Raw genomic sequence first — 20,389 nt, 5'->3', positions numbered from 1 at the left:
ACAGTACAGTTTGCGAACTCTTTGCCATCTTAAGAGATCTCTCTCGGGAACAAGTATGCCTTGCCATCCAGTCTAGATTTCCATTTCTACGGTTTTCATCCTGCTTGTTATATTCCCTAGATACTCCTAAACAATTCTTCCTTATTGATATTTTCAGATCTTATTTAGTCAAATCCTAAATATTTAGATTTTTCTGTCAGTAACATGACAATTTCCACTATACTTTCTGTAAGACGACTTGATTTGACAAATTATTTTGGTAATAGGTTACCTACGAGGTCTGGTGCCAGAAGGTGTCTGTGAACTGTCTGTCTTTCAATACGGTCTGCAGAAGGTGAACTTGTAGACCTGGATTATTTGAACAATGAACCAAAGGGCCCCTGGGACATAGTAACCAGCACTTGGAAGCTGGAAAGGCAATCAAGGGTGGCTGGATTTCAAGGGAATGTGACAGGCATTTAAAAATCAACTGATATTTTCTGTTACTGTTTGCTTGGAGTGTGTTTTTCTCCTCTCACTGGCTTTTTATCGCATTTTTTTTCCTCCCATGCTGCAAGCACCCACACAATGCTCACAGACTGAAGTGAGGACTGGGATGTCACTCACTTGCACAGAAGTATTGACATTACCTGCTCCCATGAAAAGGAGGGTAGCGCATTTCAAACAGTCTTTTTAAGCACTGCGTACCACTCTTCCAGTAGTAATCTCAAAAAAATACATCAGGCTCTTCTCCAGATGTGGCCAGACCGCTTAAAGAAAACATGGTTCCTATGTTTTACTCACAAAGCAGTACTTAAAAGGCAATGCACTTTCTGCACTGCCCTTAAATTTTTTCTTTGGATATCACTATGCCACACAAGAGAAATGATAGCACATCTTTACTGCAGCACCTACTTATAGCCGTATAACCATCCCAGGGCTAAGTACCAAGACAAACCGAGAGATGGGAGGAAGCACAAATCCTAGGCGTGGGATGCAGCTTGCTTAATTATAGATGTCTACCATATGACATGAGTACCTGACAGCTAGGTGTTGAGGCACCCGTGATAGTCAAGGGACATCTAGTCAATACAGCTCATGTAGTTTAGGGTACAATTCATTTTAACAAGTGTAGGTGAGGCAAATCACACCCTAAACACTACTTACCCTAATGAGTGCATCTGCACTTCCTAATTCACACACAGATGTCTTCCAGAACAGTCGGGCAATATTGAGCATTTCGGATTAAAAAAATAACATGAGTCACAATTTGATATATATCAGCCCCCAAAAGGTTAATTCCGAAAGTAAAAGAAAATAAGACTTATCTCATTGAGACCATCTGCTGTAGCAATCGAAGCAGTTAGAATCCATTTGCTTGCAGGAGTCCATAGAGAATATCACAAACTAATTGGAGTCAAAATAAATTAGTTTATTTTGTTCTGCATGGCCAAAATGCATCCCACTTAGTTTTACCTACCTAGTATAAAAAGAACAGCCTGTCCTAGGCTTTTCTGCATAAACAAAACAGAGGTTGCTCCAAAGGGACACTCAGCACCACCTAAGATCTGATTTGTCCTTTACATGTGTGTATCTCTCCCTAGAGATTATACAGAAAACCAGGCTACCACAACCATCCTCTTGGCTTATGGAGCTTCAAATAGACCTCGGTGAGTCTCAGTAGACGACAGGAACAATTTGGGGTTGTACTTCTAGGGTTTTCTTCCCTCAAAACCTACAGAACTGACAGTTATGACAAGCAACAAAATAGTTGACACAGTAGGAATTACTGTTGTCCCATTATTGAAGCCCACCCTTATTTCTTCTTCCTTAAGTAGATCAACAGTTGCATCTCAGGATCTCTGCTGTGAGAAGCAAACCTTTTCTTTTACTGTGACACAACACCAACCCTGAATTGTGTGCTGGCAGATTATGTTCTGTGTTTCAGGGAGTCCAGTGCAGTGTTTTTCTCATTCGTTACTGGCAATCAAGCCATTTGAAAGGAAATAAGAGATGAAGAGCTAAACACTCATTTGGAGAGAGGGAAGATAATCAAGAGAATAAAAGCCTTGTCTCAGATTTTGCATAGGATTTCTCAACACTAAGGAACATATAATTGGTGTGTAATACATGTAACTAATATCGAACAGTAAATTAGATTTAGAAGGTCAATCACCAACGATAACTCTGAAGAAAAGGTAATATTAACCCCAGAAGGTCAATCACCAACGATAACTCTGAAGAAAAGGTAATATTAACCCCAGAAGGTCAATCACCAACGATAACTCTGAAGAAAAGGTAATATTAACCCCATTCATAAAAGCAACAAAACTCTCAACAAAAAAAACTGACAGACATGCATTAGTTTAATATTGACAACATAGAATACAGGATTACTGAAAAACGCACGGGAGCATGCTATTCTAAAAGATAACTGTGTATTTTGACAGATGACTGTATTATGAAGGGCTGATAATACTGAGGAATCTGAGGAACATCAGTAAGGAGAGATGAATCAAATGGTGAGAGTACGTTCCCTGTTGATACCCCAGAACTTGCAAGCCTTATTCTACAGCAACAATAATGAAACATTAAAAGGCAAAGAAATGGAGAAATCCTAAAGTAGAAATGCCATGAGATGAATAGAAAGTGAGAAACATTCAAATAAAACATAAAGTTTTCAAGAACAGGTAAGTGGATTCTCTGCAGCATCGCAGACTTAACGTTCTAATTCTAGAACATGCAACCAGAAACTTCTTTCATATCCCGTATCTGCTTCAACCTGCTGGGGTATTGGACCTCTAAGCAAACAGGTTCTAAAAAGATAATCTGACTAACCGACTACTGCTACTTCCAAATTAGCAGCCAAAGTGTGTTCATAACACATTCAAAACAAACAAGCCTACACATTACCCAGAAAATTTTCCCATGTTAACAATTCCAGATTCCAAACCAAATATGCAACAACTAAACCAAAATTACGGTTATCAAAAAGTAACACTTTAAACAACTTATGCTCTATACGAAACCTAAATTATTTTCTCAGCATATGAAAGTCATCAAGATTGCAGTCACGCAAGCAGAAAACAGTACCATGTACACCCAACACATTTTACTTATTTATAGCTATTTTGTAAGGTGTAAAAATGAGTGAAAATATAAATTTTACCCAGGATCATACTACACAAGAAAACTTGATTTGAGCTAGCTTTGTAGCTCTTAACTCAAGAGAATGCTAGCTTATTTGAGCCATGCAAGAAATTTTATTTTTGTCAGAACCATACAGCACTTCTGCATGCTACCTAAGAAACATTTTGCAGGCTAAAATATATTTATATGATTTCCTTAAAATTACAAAAAGTCTCAATTTCATTAATAACAGATACACCTACCCCAGAATAAAACAATGCCTTAGCAAATGGGTCAACAGAGTGGAGGTAGCATAAAAGATGACAGAAAGCAAAGTACTTCAGAATAAAACATCTTAGCATGGTGTTTATCATATCAAAGAATGTTCTTTGACATCATGCACTGCTGTTATTTTACCTTTGCCTAACTCATTTTTCACTAGCACTTGAGAGGTTTCTCTTTTTTAATTTAAGCAATGCAATGGGAAGTAATAACAACTACCTGCAAAGAATCAAACTGTAAATTAGGCAACAAAAACCACAATATGAGAATAGAAAAAAAATGGACTAAAAGATTGTTGTATGCCAGCTGCTTTATGCTTAGTGTGATAAAACTTGACAGGTATGTACAATTGTTTTAGCTAGACTTAGTAACCTTGAATGATTAGTTGAAGTCACATCACAACTATTCACAAGAAGTTATAAATTTCAAGTTATTAGTTTGTCATCAATTATTTAATACTAGCAAGCTTAAATGCTTCCACTGAACAGAATAAGACTTCCAAGCTCTCACATGATATAGTTTTAAATATACCTACTTTCCTGAAAGCTATTTCAGCTATGCATCCAAGCAGCCCGAAACATACCTTTGATTTCAAAAGGAGCATGGGATCCTTTTACAAGCCAGCCACGTAAGAGATTTTTGTGAACAGCTCGAAATCCTTACCTTTCTGTAGACTATCATATTTGGAGAGCTCTCCTCTGGGTCAGCAGTTTCCACATTGCTTGGATCAGGAGGGGCTTGGGCCATGTTTGCCTCTCGTCGCTCCGACTGCAAGGACAGGAGCAAAAGTCAGCATCACGCCCGGCTGCAGGGGAGCACGGCGAGGACACACGACTACCTCCGAGGCAAACGGACGAGGATGGTACAGAGGGAACTACGCTCCGTCCGGCCTTCACCCCATGCAGGATTTTAATCACACGGTGTCAGACAGTTAAGTGCTTTGAACATACCAGTCTGAAGCACAACGTCCCAACCACGAGGACCGCCAAGTCACGTACAGCTGTGGTTTGGGTCACCCCACACACCCATTTCGCCCCAGTTCTGATCTTTTACTATAAGCCCCCATTCAATAAAAGACCAATTAATACTTTGCACAGTTCCCTGCCTTGCTATAAAGCACAAACGGCTTAGACTTTTTGTTTGAGGGTACCTCAGAAGCTCCTAGGAAAGCCAAGGAGGACAAAAAGCTTGCTGTGGGACAGAGTGAAACCCCACTGGAATCGGCAGGCCTGCGGACCCTCGGAGCCCCCTCCGGCTCTCCCCAGCCCCGGGGCGGCAGCCGGGAGCTGGGGAAGCATAGCTGCTATCTTCTAGAAGCACAGAAGTATTATCTCCTTGTCTTATCTACTCCAGGTCATGCCAGGCTTGAGGCAAAAACATTAGGTTAAAAAATAAAATAAATAAATAAGGGCCCAGTGCAGGGAGGACACTTTAAACCCTAAGTCAAATGCTATATTTTAAATTTTTCTTCCAGCAGCATGTTTGACAAGTAACATCGTAGGTTAAATGCTGATGTGGAGCCATGTGGTGACCTTTCCCAGCCTGAGAGGTAACATTGCCTCTCTCAGACACAGGCCTTAAAGCTTCACAGGCTCAATTTCTTTAACATTGGAAGTATTGAAATTTCCCATCTCAACTTATTTTATTAAAAATTGAGACAAAAACGTCTACGTATGCTCACACACGCATAATCTACACGTTCATTCCTAAAACACAGTTCACCTTCCTTATTTAAGGAAGAAGATACTTTCTTATTCCTTTTTCTACCCGCTTTCCACATTCCCGCAGGTGACAAAGTGCCCCAGGCATATAATATACGTATATAACACACAATTAAATGTATAATACAGCCCCAAACAGTTCTAGCTACCAATTACCAGCTCCCAAGCACAAGTCAAGTGCCAGAACCGGACAACCTCAGACCATATCCCAGCTCTGTTCTGTCTCAGCAGTGAAAAGGCTATAGCTGTAACATGGCATCCTCTACTAGAGCCAAAAGCAGCCGAGATACCCCTTCAAGCAAGAGATAACAGAGATCAAGGTTAAATAATCTACATCAATCCAGATTCCTTCATTTCTTTCTTTTATAAAGTACGCATGCACACACACAACTGTGGGCATAAATGCATTGTAGATGCACATACCAATTTTGAAACTCAGTAATAGAATCCTACCTCAAATTAAACAATATACCTATGTATCACCTTTCAAGGCCATGGTCAGAACAACTTAGACACTATTCTATATTCAACAGATGTAAATTTATTTTAACTCCTATTAAACTCTCATGTCTTCCTAGAAGCTCAAGCACTGCACTGTTGTGCCAGGTCATGAGCTAAAAATGAAATGGAATAAATTCTCTAAGCAAAATTATTAGATGCAAAAAACACTAAACAGCACACACGGTGAAGGGTAAAGCATTTTAAAATTACAGCACTTCAAGTGATTTACACATACATTTTCACAGCACTTAGACATGAGTTCAAGGCACTGAATAATTCGGCTCTAGGTATCATCACTCAGTTGAACGGAGCAGTAACTAGGTAGAGTTTACATAATTTTCTGAAGGCAATTACAAAGCAGAGTTGAAAGCGCATATCAAGTCACTCAGGTTTCACCTTCACCTGCAGGATATAAAAACCACATTCACCGCTTACATTATATCTGAGATTACATATGCATACTTTAAAGGAAAACAATTGCAATTAACTTTTAATTGAGGAATGCTCCTTTAAAGAAGAAATTTCCAATTTCTAATCAAAAAGCCCTCTACAGCATTACTTAGCTGCGCTTCACTCATTGCATTATTCACTTTGAACATCCACATTTACAAATTCTGTTGTTTTTGTTCTACTGTCAGCTCACTTGATCTTTTCCAATGCTTCAGGAGTTTCACCCATAGCACATCTTGAAGCTTTACATCTACTCTGGTGCAAGACAACAAAAACATCTTGCCCAATCATAGAATTTTTGGGTTGGAAGGGACCCTTAGAGACATCTTCAACTAGACCAGGTTGCTCAGAGCCCCATCCGACCTGACCTGGAATGTTTCCAGGGATGGGGCATCTACCACCTCTCTGGGCACAATATGCAGTAGTGGCTGTCACACTGTCCACAGTGACACCGAGGAAGCCACCAACTGTCTCTGAAGATCTATAAAAGGTAATGAAATACAAACGAACCTGATGTTGGAAGACAGAAGTTTGCAGAAGTGCTTCCCACTGGTGCCCACACAGCAATAGACACGGGCATGCTCTTGGCTTTTCAAGGTGAAAGCACAGCAATGCTGGGTCCCACGTGGTACCTGTGGTTTCTAACACGCGGGAGTTGAGTGAAGCTCAGCACCCAGTGATGCACGACTGCTGCCCTGCACTCCTGCCACGCTAAAGGTTGGTTTCAAACCAATTCACAAACAGGCATTCTCACTGGCCCAAGGATTGCCGCACTGATTTCACGCCCCACAAATGCAGCTAAACCGCCAGCCGTGCAGCAGCAATACCTCTGACCAAGGAGCAACAACAGCATAGCCCCAAGGGAGCATCACATTGTCTCTACCTGGGGGACAGACCACCAGGAAGAAGGGCAGAGAGCCCAGAGCCTGGGCTCCAGTGATGGAGGCTACCTGCTGTGAACACAAGTGAGACTGCTCACCTTCAAAGTACAGGTTTTTTACCCTAGTGCTATGTTAACGTGCTGCATTTGTGACCCTTTAACATAATGGTATGTGAAAGTCCACATCTGACTTGCAGCGTTCTCCGTTAAAAAAAAACAAACAAACAAAAACCCGTAGCCCAGCGTGAAAGAATCACAGGACTAATTCTTCAAGGGATCCTATTGAAATCTACTTTTTCTACACAATTTTTTCCTCACTGCCAGCCCAGCCTACTCAAGATGCAAGCAGAAAGTCAACCCTATGTCACTACACAGGTTAAAAACCCAGAGTCTGCCCTCCGAACCTTTCTCTAAGCACATGTTTGCGACGCATCAGGCAAGAAGAGAATCCAGCTTGGTCTTATACAGACATTTCAGCTACATGGGGCTTAAAAGGGTGAAAACAAACATTTTATTTGGGTTTAAAAAAAAAAATTGAAAAGTACTCATGCACAACCTCCAGTTAAGAGCCTCACCAGTTACTACCTGAAGAGTACCATCAGCTCCTTACTCCTGCAGACAGCTTACTACACTACCAGCAGCTAACTCACACCAGCAACTTACATCCAAAAGCATATCTTCAAAAAATAAAGTCTCCGAATTCCAAGTCTCAGTTTCAAAAGATGCTGTTTTGCCGACAATAGCCATGCTTGCAGTAATCCAGACTGCTCAGCAGCAAAAGTGATAAAAGTTGAACACCATTTGCACTAACCATTCTCTCACTCTGCCACACACAAGGAGCAAATCAGCACACTCCAACTTGTTGTTTATGGATAAGATGGCCTATTAAGCCTTTAAAAAAAACTCCCCAAAATATGCTAAAAAGAGAGAGTACTGATTTTTTCCTTTCTACATTTCATTCTTTATTATAGATCAGTTGGGCTTTTTCCTCAAGAAACATAAGCACACTGGACTAGATAGGCAGCTGCTGACAAAATGCACTGAATCACAGTCATAGTTTTCTCTCTCTCTTATCTGATCAGGCTCTTCAAACTGTCAAAAAAACAGAAGCTGCAAAGGGAGCTGGCTCCCATATGTTACAAAAGGATCGGTGAACTCCTTTAAACTGGAATAGCCAATTTAAAAAAACGCTCTGAAAAGCAAGAAAACCATTTTTTTCCCCCCACAGTTCACCTCTTTAGAGTTTCTGGGACAGAAGTTTAATAATAAAATTTCAAAGACAACAACCTTTACCTTTTTCTCCATAAATACTGTCAGTATTAAATCTCTGTGTATATGTAAATTCAATAAAAACACCTAAGCAGTTAAATTAAGAGATCCCTTTGATTACTGTATGGAAAGATTATTGTAAACCAGACTGCTTTAAGAAAACTCTTCTAGGCACAAAACCCCATCTGCTTCATAGAAATTACCCCATCTAGGAGTCTTTATAGACTCTGGGTTTTATAGGTAATGGAGAAAGAAAAAACTACAAAGTTAAATGAAGTTCTGCAAAACAAACTCTTTCTTGAAAATATCACCTGGGTTTAACAATCCAATACGAGGCCATATTTGGACTCTAATCCTGCCTTTTAATAAATAGGTTTTCAACTTAATAGGCAAAATTCTCAGTGCAAAACATTTCTTGCACATGAGATAAAATGACATAGGTTGTTATAAGATGCAAAAATTTAATCCCAGAAAACAGAATCTGCTACATTAATCCCCATGTAAATATCCAGCAGCACGGCTCAACTGAAATACAATTTTGGGTGACAATAAGTGGAAATTACCTTTATGCTATGTAATTAATATATTTCAAGGGCAGCTTATCATTGACATGTAATGCTAATGTCAAATCATGAGAGATTTAGAGCTTTAGCACATAATCACAGAGTAAAATATAATTTCATGTCATTAATACCTACTTGATTTTTTTCTAATTAGTGAAATACATCTAGACCACATGACTTTTCACATGCCTGAGAAATCATATAACTACACACTTGCTGAACTGATAATTATCTAATAGGAAAAAAGATCCCTACCTGGTCTGCTAGAATATTTAGATCTAATAGATGATGTTATTAAGGTGACAGGAGGGAAGGGATGGCGGGGGGGGGGGGGGAGGAATAATCAGTTGCTCTGAATTCAATCAGTCCCCATTAATATTAAGTTGATATTTCACATCCATTACAAAGGTCTCTCTAGAATCGCATGTTCCTTCATGTTCCTCTCCTGGTTAACTATTACTTCATTAAACTAGGACTTGGGCATGCCAAGCAAGGTGTGCATACTAGAGGACAACATACAGCCTATCGTAGAAGCCCTCCTGTTTACCACAGTGAACACGTCAACCAGAGGATCCCCAGGTCCAACCTGGAGCGTGCAGTCTGCTTTTAACTAGTGTAGCTCTGTTGGAGCACTGCACAACTGACCTCTACTCTTCCTTCAGAAGTAAACCCAGATGGCTAGTGAAATAACTTTCCAAACAGGAGCTGATACAACATCCAGCCGAACTGGACAAAAGCGGGGCAGGCTGGAGCCGAGATCAAAACTTCACCATCTCCTCCTTACTGGTGAGGAGGGGGAAATGCCGGTGTGACACACGGCACTGCTGACCACCGCGCTCAGCGGAAGACGACTCTGCAAGCATGTTCCTCTCCTGAACCAGATGCCGAGGAGGACGTAAGGGCTAGTGAAACAGGGGCTGGGCACCCCCACGTAAGAGGCCAGCGACAGACTGAAGGGTCTTGTGCCACCTCGGGCCACCACGGTGCTATTCCGCTGCACCGAGAGGCAGCGAAGGCAAGTCTGCTTTTGATCGGTGAAGAACAGCTCCCAAAGCACCTAAAAATCCTTCCAAGGGCTGTTTTGGACATCAAATTGTAACTGAAGTTACCCTGAAAATACTTCCCCAGCAGAGATCATCCCAGACCTCCTGCCCCTCCTTGCAAGTGCTGAGCACTGCAGTACTATCAACAATATTTAGTCTGTTGCCATTTTTAAGGAACAAAGTATAAACACTTCCAGCAACTGCACTTAATGTTCGAATTTTTGCCAAACAAATCCCTTTTTGTTTGTGAGAAAGCAGCTTTGTTTATACTGGGAGAATTCATGGGTTCTAAAGGACCCCATTCCTCCTCGTCCTGAGGTACCAGCTCGCGGGGAGCCCCAGGCTGGAGCGCTGGAGCTGAAAGCTTCTCTCATTCTGCAGCCAGCAGGATGAAAGACAGGCACGCACCGAGGCACGGAAGCGGCAGAGACCATTTTGCCTCACCCTGCCGGAGCAGGAAGAAAGGACCCAATCCTGGGACACTCCCTTTTTCTTCTCTTTAAGGAAACCGAGATCCTGGTGAAGACTGGGATTTCCAAATTCTACTACTCTTACAGACATTGCCTAAAGGTGCAGTCTCCTTCCACACATGTAACTAAGTGGTTCCTGTGAAAAACTTGCCTCAAAACACCCTGCAGGTATGTTTACAGTTCCACACAGTACTAGTGCAGGGAGCAATCTCTAGGCTCCTGATCACCAGCGCTGCTTAATTGCTAGTTTGCTCCCAGGTTCTCTTTTGTAGAGCTCCGAACCAGTATGTGGACATAGGTTGGGTAACACAGTTCTTGCCTATCATCACTTGCTCCCAAGAGTCAGCATGGATGACCTTACATAGGGTTTGGCTCCCTACTTCTTATCCATTCCTCCAGCAGTCTCCCAATAGGTTCTGCAACCCCACACAGCCTCCCACCATGTCCCAAGTCATGCGATGCATAACCTCATCCTTCTGGTGGGCTGCAGGACAATCCCACATTTTTCAAACGCAGTACTTGGAAAAAAACACGCATAACGATCATTGCATCTTTGGTCCACGGAGATACCATCTGGTGGCCAGAGAAGGCCCCTCTGGGCAAGGATATGGACTATGGACACAGCCATCTCTTAGACAGAACTAGCTCTCAGACATGAGGCAATCCAAGCCACTTGGCTTCCTGCAGATAGACACAGTCTACAAGTTTAAACTCAGCCCACTGTATAATCTAATGTGAGCTGCCATTTCTGTATGTTCTCCTCTCCTATCACTTGCTGTTCCCAATTATGCATGTCCTTTAACAAAAGGAGTAAATAGTCACGGCGTGGCGGTCTAAGCAGAACATTGCTAACCCGAGTTCACCAAGGCCTTGTACCACCTCCAAAAAAAGGGTGCTCTCTGTGGTCTTGGGCAATTTTTCTCTCCATCTGTGACAAACATGGTAGTACTCACGCTGTCACACAACTGTATAAAAGACAACACTAAGGATGGACAGTTCCCATTGTTACAGCAGATGATCAGGCTGCTTCTTGATAAAGCATGGAAAATGATTACTTTCCTCCCTTTTCCCCAGGGAGTCACATCACATTTTGATTCTATATATTTAAGTCTGCAGATATTTGTAGCCATTTTAGAATGCTGAAAATACTGTCTGCAACTGGATGTTACATGCAGGAAACCTAGGGGTGGAAGCCAAGATAAAGTAACTTTCTTGGCATCTGATACCAACTGGGTCCTGAGTTCCCTGACACCCAATTAGAGGCATTCTCTCATTAAAAAAAAAAAAAAGTTAAATACACACTACCTGTTTTCTGGTCTGGCCACCCAAGGTGTGCTGGAAGCATTACTGACTTAAAAGAAAGACCTTTCCCACCTTCAGAGTTTTCAATCTATTATTTGACAGGTAGATAAACAAAGGAGAACAGGACAACCAAAACGAAAAATGGAACGGGTGGTAGCGAATATTGACACATGAATTATTTATTAACAAGGCAAATTTTTCCCTTTATGAAATCATTTGTTAATATGGGCACTTGCATGCCAAATTTACTTTTAATGGACCAGAATGTTATACCCAGGAAAAAACTGCCTCCAACACATCCATCCTTCTTCCAAAGAATTCAGAAAAAAACTCAGTATCCACCTGTAATCAATCAACCTTCCAATAAAAAAAAAAAATACTGCTGTAAACACAAGACCACTTGCAAAGCCTCTGAGCCAACACACTGTTACCAAGGATAGCTACACAGAATGTAACAGCAAATATATGCTGAATATTTAACTGAAACAAGTGTCAGTGCTATACGAATTTAGAAATGCAAAGAGATAGCCCAACTTTGAACTTCATCTGAATTGGTGATCCCAAACTACTGCAGTATTTATAAAGTGCTATCAGTCTGCAAGGAGCAGTTGCGAAGAGAGAGCTGAAGATGTGTTTGTTGTTTTGCAACAACGCCAACTTATTGGCCAGAATCATTCCCTGTGGAAAATGAGAAACTGCACTGATAATACAGAGCTTGAAGGTAGACTTCTAATACCTTCTCCAATATAAATCCTTCTCCGAAAAATCGTCTTCCTTGTATCAGTTAAGGTGTGCTAAGAGCATCCTGTCCATGAAGTTGGTCCATCAAATACACTATCTCTGGAAGTGCCTTGTACTTCATGCACACAGAAAGTATTAATTGCAACTATAATAAGCTACTTCTGGGGGATGGACTGCATTTTCTATTTTACACAGTATCCAGTAATTTGAAAACAACTGAAGAAAATTGATTCAAAGAGAAAACTGAATGAGAAGCAGCACAAACTAATGCATGCTCTAACACAAGCTGACAAGAAAATCAAAACATTCAAATAAAAAAAAAAAAAAAAAATAGGCCCCGGTACCTGTTAGATTCCAAATTCAGAATTACTCCACCTAAACTCCCTGTTCCAAATGGAGCTTGCTAAAACAAAGCTCCCTTCAAGTAGTCTAATGCAAGTTGATATAACAATCATGCAATACCTCTGGTGCAAATGAACCCAACTGGTTGCATCCCAGATACTTCAATATACTGTGATTTTACTGCCCTGCTGTTTATCACAACACCACACAGCCTTTTCGGATACAAATTATGTCCAGCAATTGCAATTCAGTAATTGCAATCTAAAAAAACATCCAAGCCACTCCTGAATTAGCTAGCTCAAGTTCACACATCCCCAGAGTTCAGCAGAGTCTACAAATCCCACTGCAGTGGTTCATCTACCCTGAACTCCACAATGCCACAACTGGACTACTATAAATACCAGTATATGTTGCATACATTGTAAGTCCTAATACACTTTACTACTGCTGCTGTTATACCAGAATACTCCTATAAAGACAGTTCCTTTAATTGAGCTAATACGTGTCTATGCCAGACTCCTGTTAGACTAGTGAAGCCATAATCTAAAACTAGTTGCTCATCTGTTACAGAGGCAGTACTATTTTCTTTACAAAATGATAAACTAAATCACAATGAAATTAAGTGACTTCCCACATTCACATAATGGATGACAGAGCAATAAATTGAACATATAAGCCCTGACTTTCAAACCATTAGTTATCATTTGCTCAACACGCATCCCCATAGCACAGTGGGTCCGTAGTAATCAATCTGAGGAGCTTTTAACTACCCTGTGAACCTTTCACTGCTGATGCCAGATCCTATAAGCACAGTGAAAAAGATGAAATATTGCCCCTTTCCACTGGGATGATGTTTAACATGTAATTGAAGATTCCTGGCAAAAATACAGCACTAATTCCTCTTCACTGCCTAACCACCTCATGGTCCCCACCACACCCCAGAAGGCAAAGTGCAGTACCCGTGTCTTACTCTGCTGCTGCGTCTAGGAACAGATAGCTGTTTCCAGCATGACAATGCAGAGCTCCTGGGACGTCAAAATGTCAGAACCTTATTGCTCACTGAAATTTTAATCTACCTCTCTCCCTCTCCACATTCTTTGCCATCAGCTACAGAGATGTTAAAAAATAGTATGAGATCTGATGCAACACAAGTGGGTAGCAGCAGTCTCTCTTGACTCTGCATTGTTTCTAGAGCTTGACAACCAGTGAGGAAAATACAAATTAGCTCCTCTTTCTTGCTCCTCTTCATAGATAGAGTACAACAGCAGAAATTAGCTCATTGCCCAGTCACCACAATACTCTATTACTCCAGCCAGAAACAGTAACTGAAATCATGGAGAAGTCTTTTCATGGTAAAATGTATAGAGATTAAGAAAACACTGTGGATTCACTAACATTAATATCATCCTTTAAAAACTTTAAGAGTCACTATATCACTAAAGGAAAATTGTAATCCAACACAGTTTAGAACTCTCCATGATACATCTACTACTACCTTCTCAAGGGTACAAAGTTATGCCAAATTTTTCAAAGTACTTCACACTGTGTGCATTCCAGCCACCTCTAAACCTCCATAAATTCACCACCTCAAGGACACAACACGAGCAGTGCTTTCACAGCCGCTTACACAGAAAGTTAAGAGATGTAGAGTGGAGGCAGAAATTTGCAGGGGGAAAAAAAAAAGTTAGAGATGTAGGGACATAATAATTTGGTTCAGAATATGAAGACAGATGTTCAACTATACATAAGTGCTCAAAGATGCAAAGAGAAAATTTTGTAGCCTGAGGAAGTCAGATGTGTGACTCCACATGAACCAAGTGACTGACTTGTCTAGATGCTTCTGAAAACCCAAACCACCTACAGGCACCTAAATGTTTCCGAAATGTGCTTAGCCAGTGGTCAACTTTTCTCCAACGTGAAGACAGAGCCACAAGCATTCAGGGTCAAAAGTACTACTACACCTTCAGTAATAAGGCAGGGCCACGATATCTCGCTTACATCTCGTTTGATAGGTCAGATGGCAGAGTGCTGTCTTACGCCACACTGATGATGGCAGCTCAAAGACTGACATGAAGAAACACTCTTCCAAATCATCAACGTAATAGTCTTATTGTACCCAGGTGTTCTTTGTAATTATAATACTGTGGTATGAATTGACATCGATAATAATGCAATCGTGAAGAAGCTGAGAAGAGTCCCATGAGGAACCAGGAACATCTCAGTTCTGACAACTAGATGCAGTATTTGTACTCTGAAACAGTCCAGAGGTGCTCAGTGAAGTGGACCTGTTTGTTCACACAATCTCCTCCCTAGAGAGCCTAGGTGTGCTTGCAGGAACACGACTGGAGCTCCAGGCGATGAGCACACAACACAATAACTGATCATAAGGGTGAAACTGCACTCTTGTAACACTGGGCATGGGAAGAGCAGCTCACCTCCATTCTGCTGCCACTTTACAGCAGGGTTTGATTTTAGCTATCCAAGGTATCTCTGGCCAGAGCCTGCAGGTTAGTTATTCCTCATTCTTGAAAAGCGGAAGACTTGTATCGTTACCGAGGATGGCAAAAATATAACAGCCCTGCAACACCCTAGTATTTCCATTAGGAAGCCTGAGACATGGCACTGCAAGATTCAGAAGTTTCACCACTGACTAACGTAGCATCCTAAGGTACCACGTCAAGATGACACACTGCAGCTATTTTGTCTTCCTGTTACTCCACATACAGCAGCTTCTTTTCTCTCCCTGCCATCTGCTAGTTTGCTGCAGTCTGCTGGGACAGCCCTCTCCTTTTCTTCCCTTCTTGGTTGCTCAAAGGGATGGTGACAGATCCTATCATCTCCAGTTCATACACTCAGCATTCTTCCAGCCACCTCAGAAACATCAACCAACGCAATTAGTCCCATGAATGAACAGTGCTCTGCTCACCTCTGCCGTACCAGTGGGCTCCACCAGAATTACATGCTAGACACTGAAACACCTTGTAAGGGGCTAGCAGGGAGGTAATCACCGCTTTAAGAGGACACACCTTGTCCTCTTACCTGTCTTAATCAATGACAGCTGAGGGTATCTGCAGTACCTGCATCACAGGGACCATCAGAGAGAAACTAAGGCAAACAGTGTTGACAATGACTATATGCAGCTTCTTATTATGCCTTTTTCTTAGAAAGGAAGTGTAGTAAAAAGAAACCAGAAAAATCAGTCAGGTAGGTAAACAGCAACCTTCAAACATCTATTACCATAAACCTCATCATGAGATGTGTAGCAAACAACTATTTCTCCTGACCATTACTACAGTTCAAAATGGAAAAAAGTAACGGTATCTAAACTCCACCACACTTGTAGCCAGTTAGGAAAGAAATTGGAATGTTTGTCATTAATTATTCTATTGAGTCATTAGAAAAAGGAACAGCTCATCTAAAAATAAAGTCAATACTGGCTGAGTCTAAACGGTTTCTTCAGCATTTAACACACACGTTTCAAGCAATGAACGCTTTTATTCTGTGCTTGTAACCACATGCCCCCAAGTCAATAACTGCTCTTCAACATCTGACCTCTTTTTAAAGCAGATTTACAAGGAAGTAGGGTGAAAGTGTTCCCAGTGAGCTGGTGAGAAAGTATTATGGATCATAACCACACAGCAAACAATTGCTAGTTCTTCCAATCTGCAAGATTAGGATAAATCTGGCATTCAAAAAAAAAAAAACCCACAAACAAAAAAAAAAAAAAAGAATGACAGCAAATATCGACAACCTTCCACTTCAAAATAAACCCGAATCGACCTTGGACAATATTTACGATGGTATCAAATGCCTTAAATACCCAAGCTTTGAACTACAGTTAACCTCTTTCACTATGTTCTTCAGTGAGCAATTACAAACAACAGTATATCTTTACAAAGCACTTTTTACACTCACAGCTTGCAAAGCACTTCCCACAGAAACACACAAACACAAATGAAACGCAGCGTTCTTTGGGGCGGGAAGCCACCAATATAGAGCATAACGCGCCGACACAAAGGTGAGTTTACAGTATGGCTTGCTTTATCAAAGATGGATTTTGCTGCTTTCCAACCCCTACGCACTGGCAGCCAGCAAATTAAAAAAACAATCAAGAGCAATCACATATCCATAATCTTTAATTTCAGGGAAGTGCTGGGAAGTGCCACGCTGCTCTGTAGCGCGCCAGCTCCCATTGGGATGCCATTCTGGCAAGCGCCTTGCGGGTCAGCTGAAACAAGCCCCGACTTACCCAGGCCGTCCCGGCGAGGACTGCGTCCGGCAGCGAGAGCAGCCGGTGCAGATGGGACGACAAGACCGGAGCCACAGGCGCAGTCAGCTCCGTGGAGCGGCAGCCCTGACTGCTGTTACGTCTGCACTGTACAAGCGGCAGCGCACCGTTATCTACACAAAAATCTGCATCTTCCTCAGGAAAAAAAAGCAAAACAAAACCACCACTCGAAGCTCCTTCCTGGCCCTGCAACCTATTCCTCTATTTATGCTGTCGCAGCTAGTGACCAAAGAGATGCTTTTAGTGTCACAGGAGATTAAGGCTCTGGGAGGAGAGTGCCTGGCAGGTTTACTCTCGCACACCGATCGCTCTTCATGCGAACGCGCTTTGTGGGTGGATGAAAGTGTATTACTGCCATACGCTACCCAAGTGAAACAGTTTCCAAGTTTTCCCACCGGGCACCAGCTCCCCCTTCAAACCGTACCCCAGTGCATGCTCCCCCCCGCCCTTCTCCCAAGGCCTCCCCCCAAAAAGCTCTGCGCTTTCAGAACACCACAGCTTGCCCTGCGTACCCACCGAGCCCCGGCTCCCCGGGCACAGCCCTTGTACCTGCCGGGACACCGCGTCCCCTGAACCCCAACCCCGCGGGGGGGATGGGGAGGGGAGCGGGCAGCCCCGCACCGCCGGAGAGAGCCGCGGCGCCTCCCGCGCCCCGGGCCCTGACCCGAGGCCGGGCCGCCTTCCCCGAGGCCCCGCGGGAGGGCGAACGGCAGCTGCGGGGCGCTCGGTGGGGCACAGCCGCCCCCCGCCCGCCCAGAGGCGCGGCCCGTACGTCCGCACGCAGCCGGGCAGCGGACGCGCCGCCCTGCACCTGCCCGCTACCGCCAACTCGGAGCAAAGTGTCGTCGTCCCCCCCCGGGGCCGCCCGGGCAGCTCCCTCCCGCCGGGCCGGGGCTCGGAGCTCCGCTCTCCGCGGAGGTACCGGGACCCGGCTGCGGCGGCAGAGCCGGGCGGCGACCACTCCGCCAAACAAATGCGGCGAGAGAGGAAAATAATGACGCCGGGGCGCAGCCCCTGCCCCAGCCCCGAGCGCAGCCCGCTCCCATTACCTTAGCAACCGCGCCGCCGCCGCCCCCGGCCGCCCCCCGCTTCGCCTCTCCTCAGGGACGGGGGGGGGCCCGCACCATGGCGTGAGCCTGCGGGCGGGGCCAGCGGTTTCCCCGGGGCTCTTCTCCGCGCCTCTTCCAAAATCTCTCTGCGCTCTCCCTCTCACTCCTCAGCGCCCCTCAGGCTGCGGCGGGGACGGCGGCGCTACCGCCGGAGCGCCGCGGGCACACCGCGCCCCCCCGCCCGCTCCCGCCTCGGCCAGCCCCTCGCGGCCGCCGCCGCCCGACCCTCCGCCGAGCCCGCGGGGCCGGGGCCGGGGCCGGGGCCGGGGCCGGCCCCGGCCCCGGCCCCGGCCCCGGCGCAGCAGCAGCGCCCGCTGCGGGCAGCCCGGGCACACCTGCCCCGCCCGGCCCCGGCGCCGCGGGAAGCCCCTTCCCCCCGATTTTAAGCCTATCGCCCTTTGCCGGTGACGCGGGGAAACTTCAGCCCCCGCATCCCGCCACCCCGACTGCTTCTGGGCGACTCGGCACAGCTCTGAAGGAAGGCGAGGAGCCGAGGACAAGGCCCCGTATCTATCTTGCACTCCTAATGACGTGTTGTAATCGCATCAGTAAGGTGTGAGGCAAAATTCTTGCACCTGTAACCCCGAGAGCCTTACCTCTGGGTCACGCTCCTCGAACACCCAGGATTTCCCAGCTAAAGCCTGGGGTCACAAGGAGCGCGGGACGCGGCATGCCGTTACCGATCGTAACCTGTGCCACAGCCTAAACAGAATCGCAGAGACCCAGCTCTTTTAAGCAGATGCGTCACGTGGGCAAAAGCCATTATGAGTTTCCATACGTTAATTAGGTGTGCAAAGTAGCTTGGATACTTCCTACGGATATTATCCACCAATTTCTCCACTGGATGGGGTAAGATTTTTATTCCTTTCCTTTTCCTTCAGAAGGCTAGTTAAGCCCACTTCGCCCAAAGCCTGAGAGAGCCGTGCTGGAAAGCGCTGGGCCAGACCCTTGACAGCAGGTGTCCGCGCCCATCTCTGTGCCAAAATTTTCCACGTTTCCAAGGTTTGGTTTCCACACATCGGACTTATTTTTGAAGTTGAAAATCTTCACAGCAAGGCTGCCAGCTCCACAGAGGAAAGGCTACTTTACCCACTTACGTACCCTGTCTTAAAAGCCCCTGTGCAGCATCCCTATCCCCCCCTTTCCTAACATCCCGGGGATTTACCTCATTTGGATGTTCTCAAAACGAGGCTTATGTTTGATCTTGTGCCGGTGTCTCCTGTTACGTTATGGTCATGGCCTGCCTAGCACATTGACTTTCTGGTGATGCCTGGTACACAAAACTGCTGCAATAATTCAAACGACAAACTCTAAAGAAAAAATTATTTCTGGTGCAACTCTGCATCCCTTCCATTTCTACTGGATCTATATCTCCATCTTTCTTTGCCTTTCTTGGCTACTCCTTCCCTAGTCTTGCAAATGCCATGTTCCAGCCCGCGCAGTTTTCCCATCCTCACTTCTCATAAAAGGTCCTTCATCTTCACATTTATTTCCTGATATTTTGTTCACAGCGATTGCACTTCTGAAAGCTCACAGGATATTTTGAAATTAAATTAATCTAAGAATATTTCTATTTCTTTCAAGTTTGAACTTAGACTGCTTGTCATTCCCTTCTGGTAGACGTAAGCATGTTACACATTACTTGCCACAAAAAGTTTTCAGGCAAGGGCAGGGAGGGAGAGAGTCGCTACCTGTGAAACAGAGATATTATTTTTTTCCTGAGATTTTCTCAGCAAAGCATTTCAAATCACTCGTTATATCAAGTTATGTTGGGGTGTGACTTCATGTAACATCAAGGATGAAATATTTCAGTCTCTTATATCAGCTCTATTCAAGAAAAGCTGTTTCACCTCTGTGCTACGAGGTCTTTATGCTCCCAGCTGCCTCAGAGGAGTGTACGTACAGTAGTTAACAGGTCTAAGTGCTTAAATTTATCAGGTTAACTCAGACTAAAGTGCAACTTCTACAGAAATGCCATTTTCAAAATATGAGATTGACAGAAAACATTTCACCTGCGTCTTAAAAACTACAATTCGAAGAAATTACAAATATGTTTCCTGGCAGTGTTTCTAGACCGAGTATTACCACACTGTGGTAGTACACGATGCTGAGAAAGAAAACTGACTGGGAACATTCAAGCAAAAGTGACCACTGTGCTTTTTTCCATCGTGCCTAACAGAAGAAATTGTAACCAAAATGTACAAATAAAAGGAAAGGCAAATGATAAATAAAAAGAGCTTAAATGGTATTTCAGTTCCGGATTATATTTCATGTCTTATTTCCACATTTTATACTACATTTAAATGAATCTTTATCTAGT

At 43.7% G+C, this 20,389-nt stretch overlaps 1 protein-coding gene across 5 annotated transcripts in view; it reads right to left on the bottom strand.

Moving 5' to 3' along the window:
* RGS6 (regulator of G protein signaling 6) overlaps nt 1–4,137 on the bottom strand; it is a gene marked incomplete at both ends in the record, with an annotated part of 270,505 nt that extends 266,368 nt beyond the window's left edge. For 3 of the 5 annotated variants that reach the window (XM_082000784.1, XM_082000785.1, XM_082000786.1), the window contains one exon: nt 4,054–4,092. In XM_082000784.1, the coding sequence (XP_081856910.1) occupies nt 4,054–4,071 (18 nt within the window). Of the gene's footprint in view, nt 1–4,053 lie in introns of all 5 variants that reach the window. The other 2 variants (XM_082000782.1, XM_082000783.1) reach the window with 1 other exon arrangement.
* Between the last annotated feature and the right edge of the window lie 16,252 nt (nt 4,138–20,389).

Source organism: Phaethon aethereus (genome assembly GCF_964289735.1).
Source record: "Phaethon aethereus genome assembly, chromosome: 5".
Taxonomy (NCBI): domain Eukaryota; kingdom Metazoa; phylum Chordata; class Aves; order Phaethontiformes; family Phaethontidae; genus Phaethon; species Phaethon aethereus.
The sequence above is the reverse complement of the archived record's forward strand: the minus strand, read 5'-3'. Positions and strand labels throughout refer to the sequence as shown.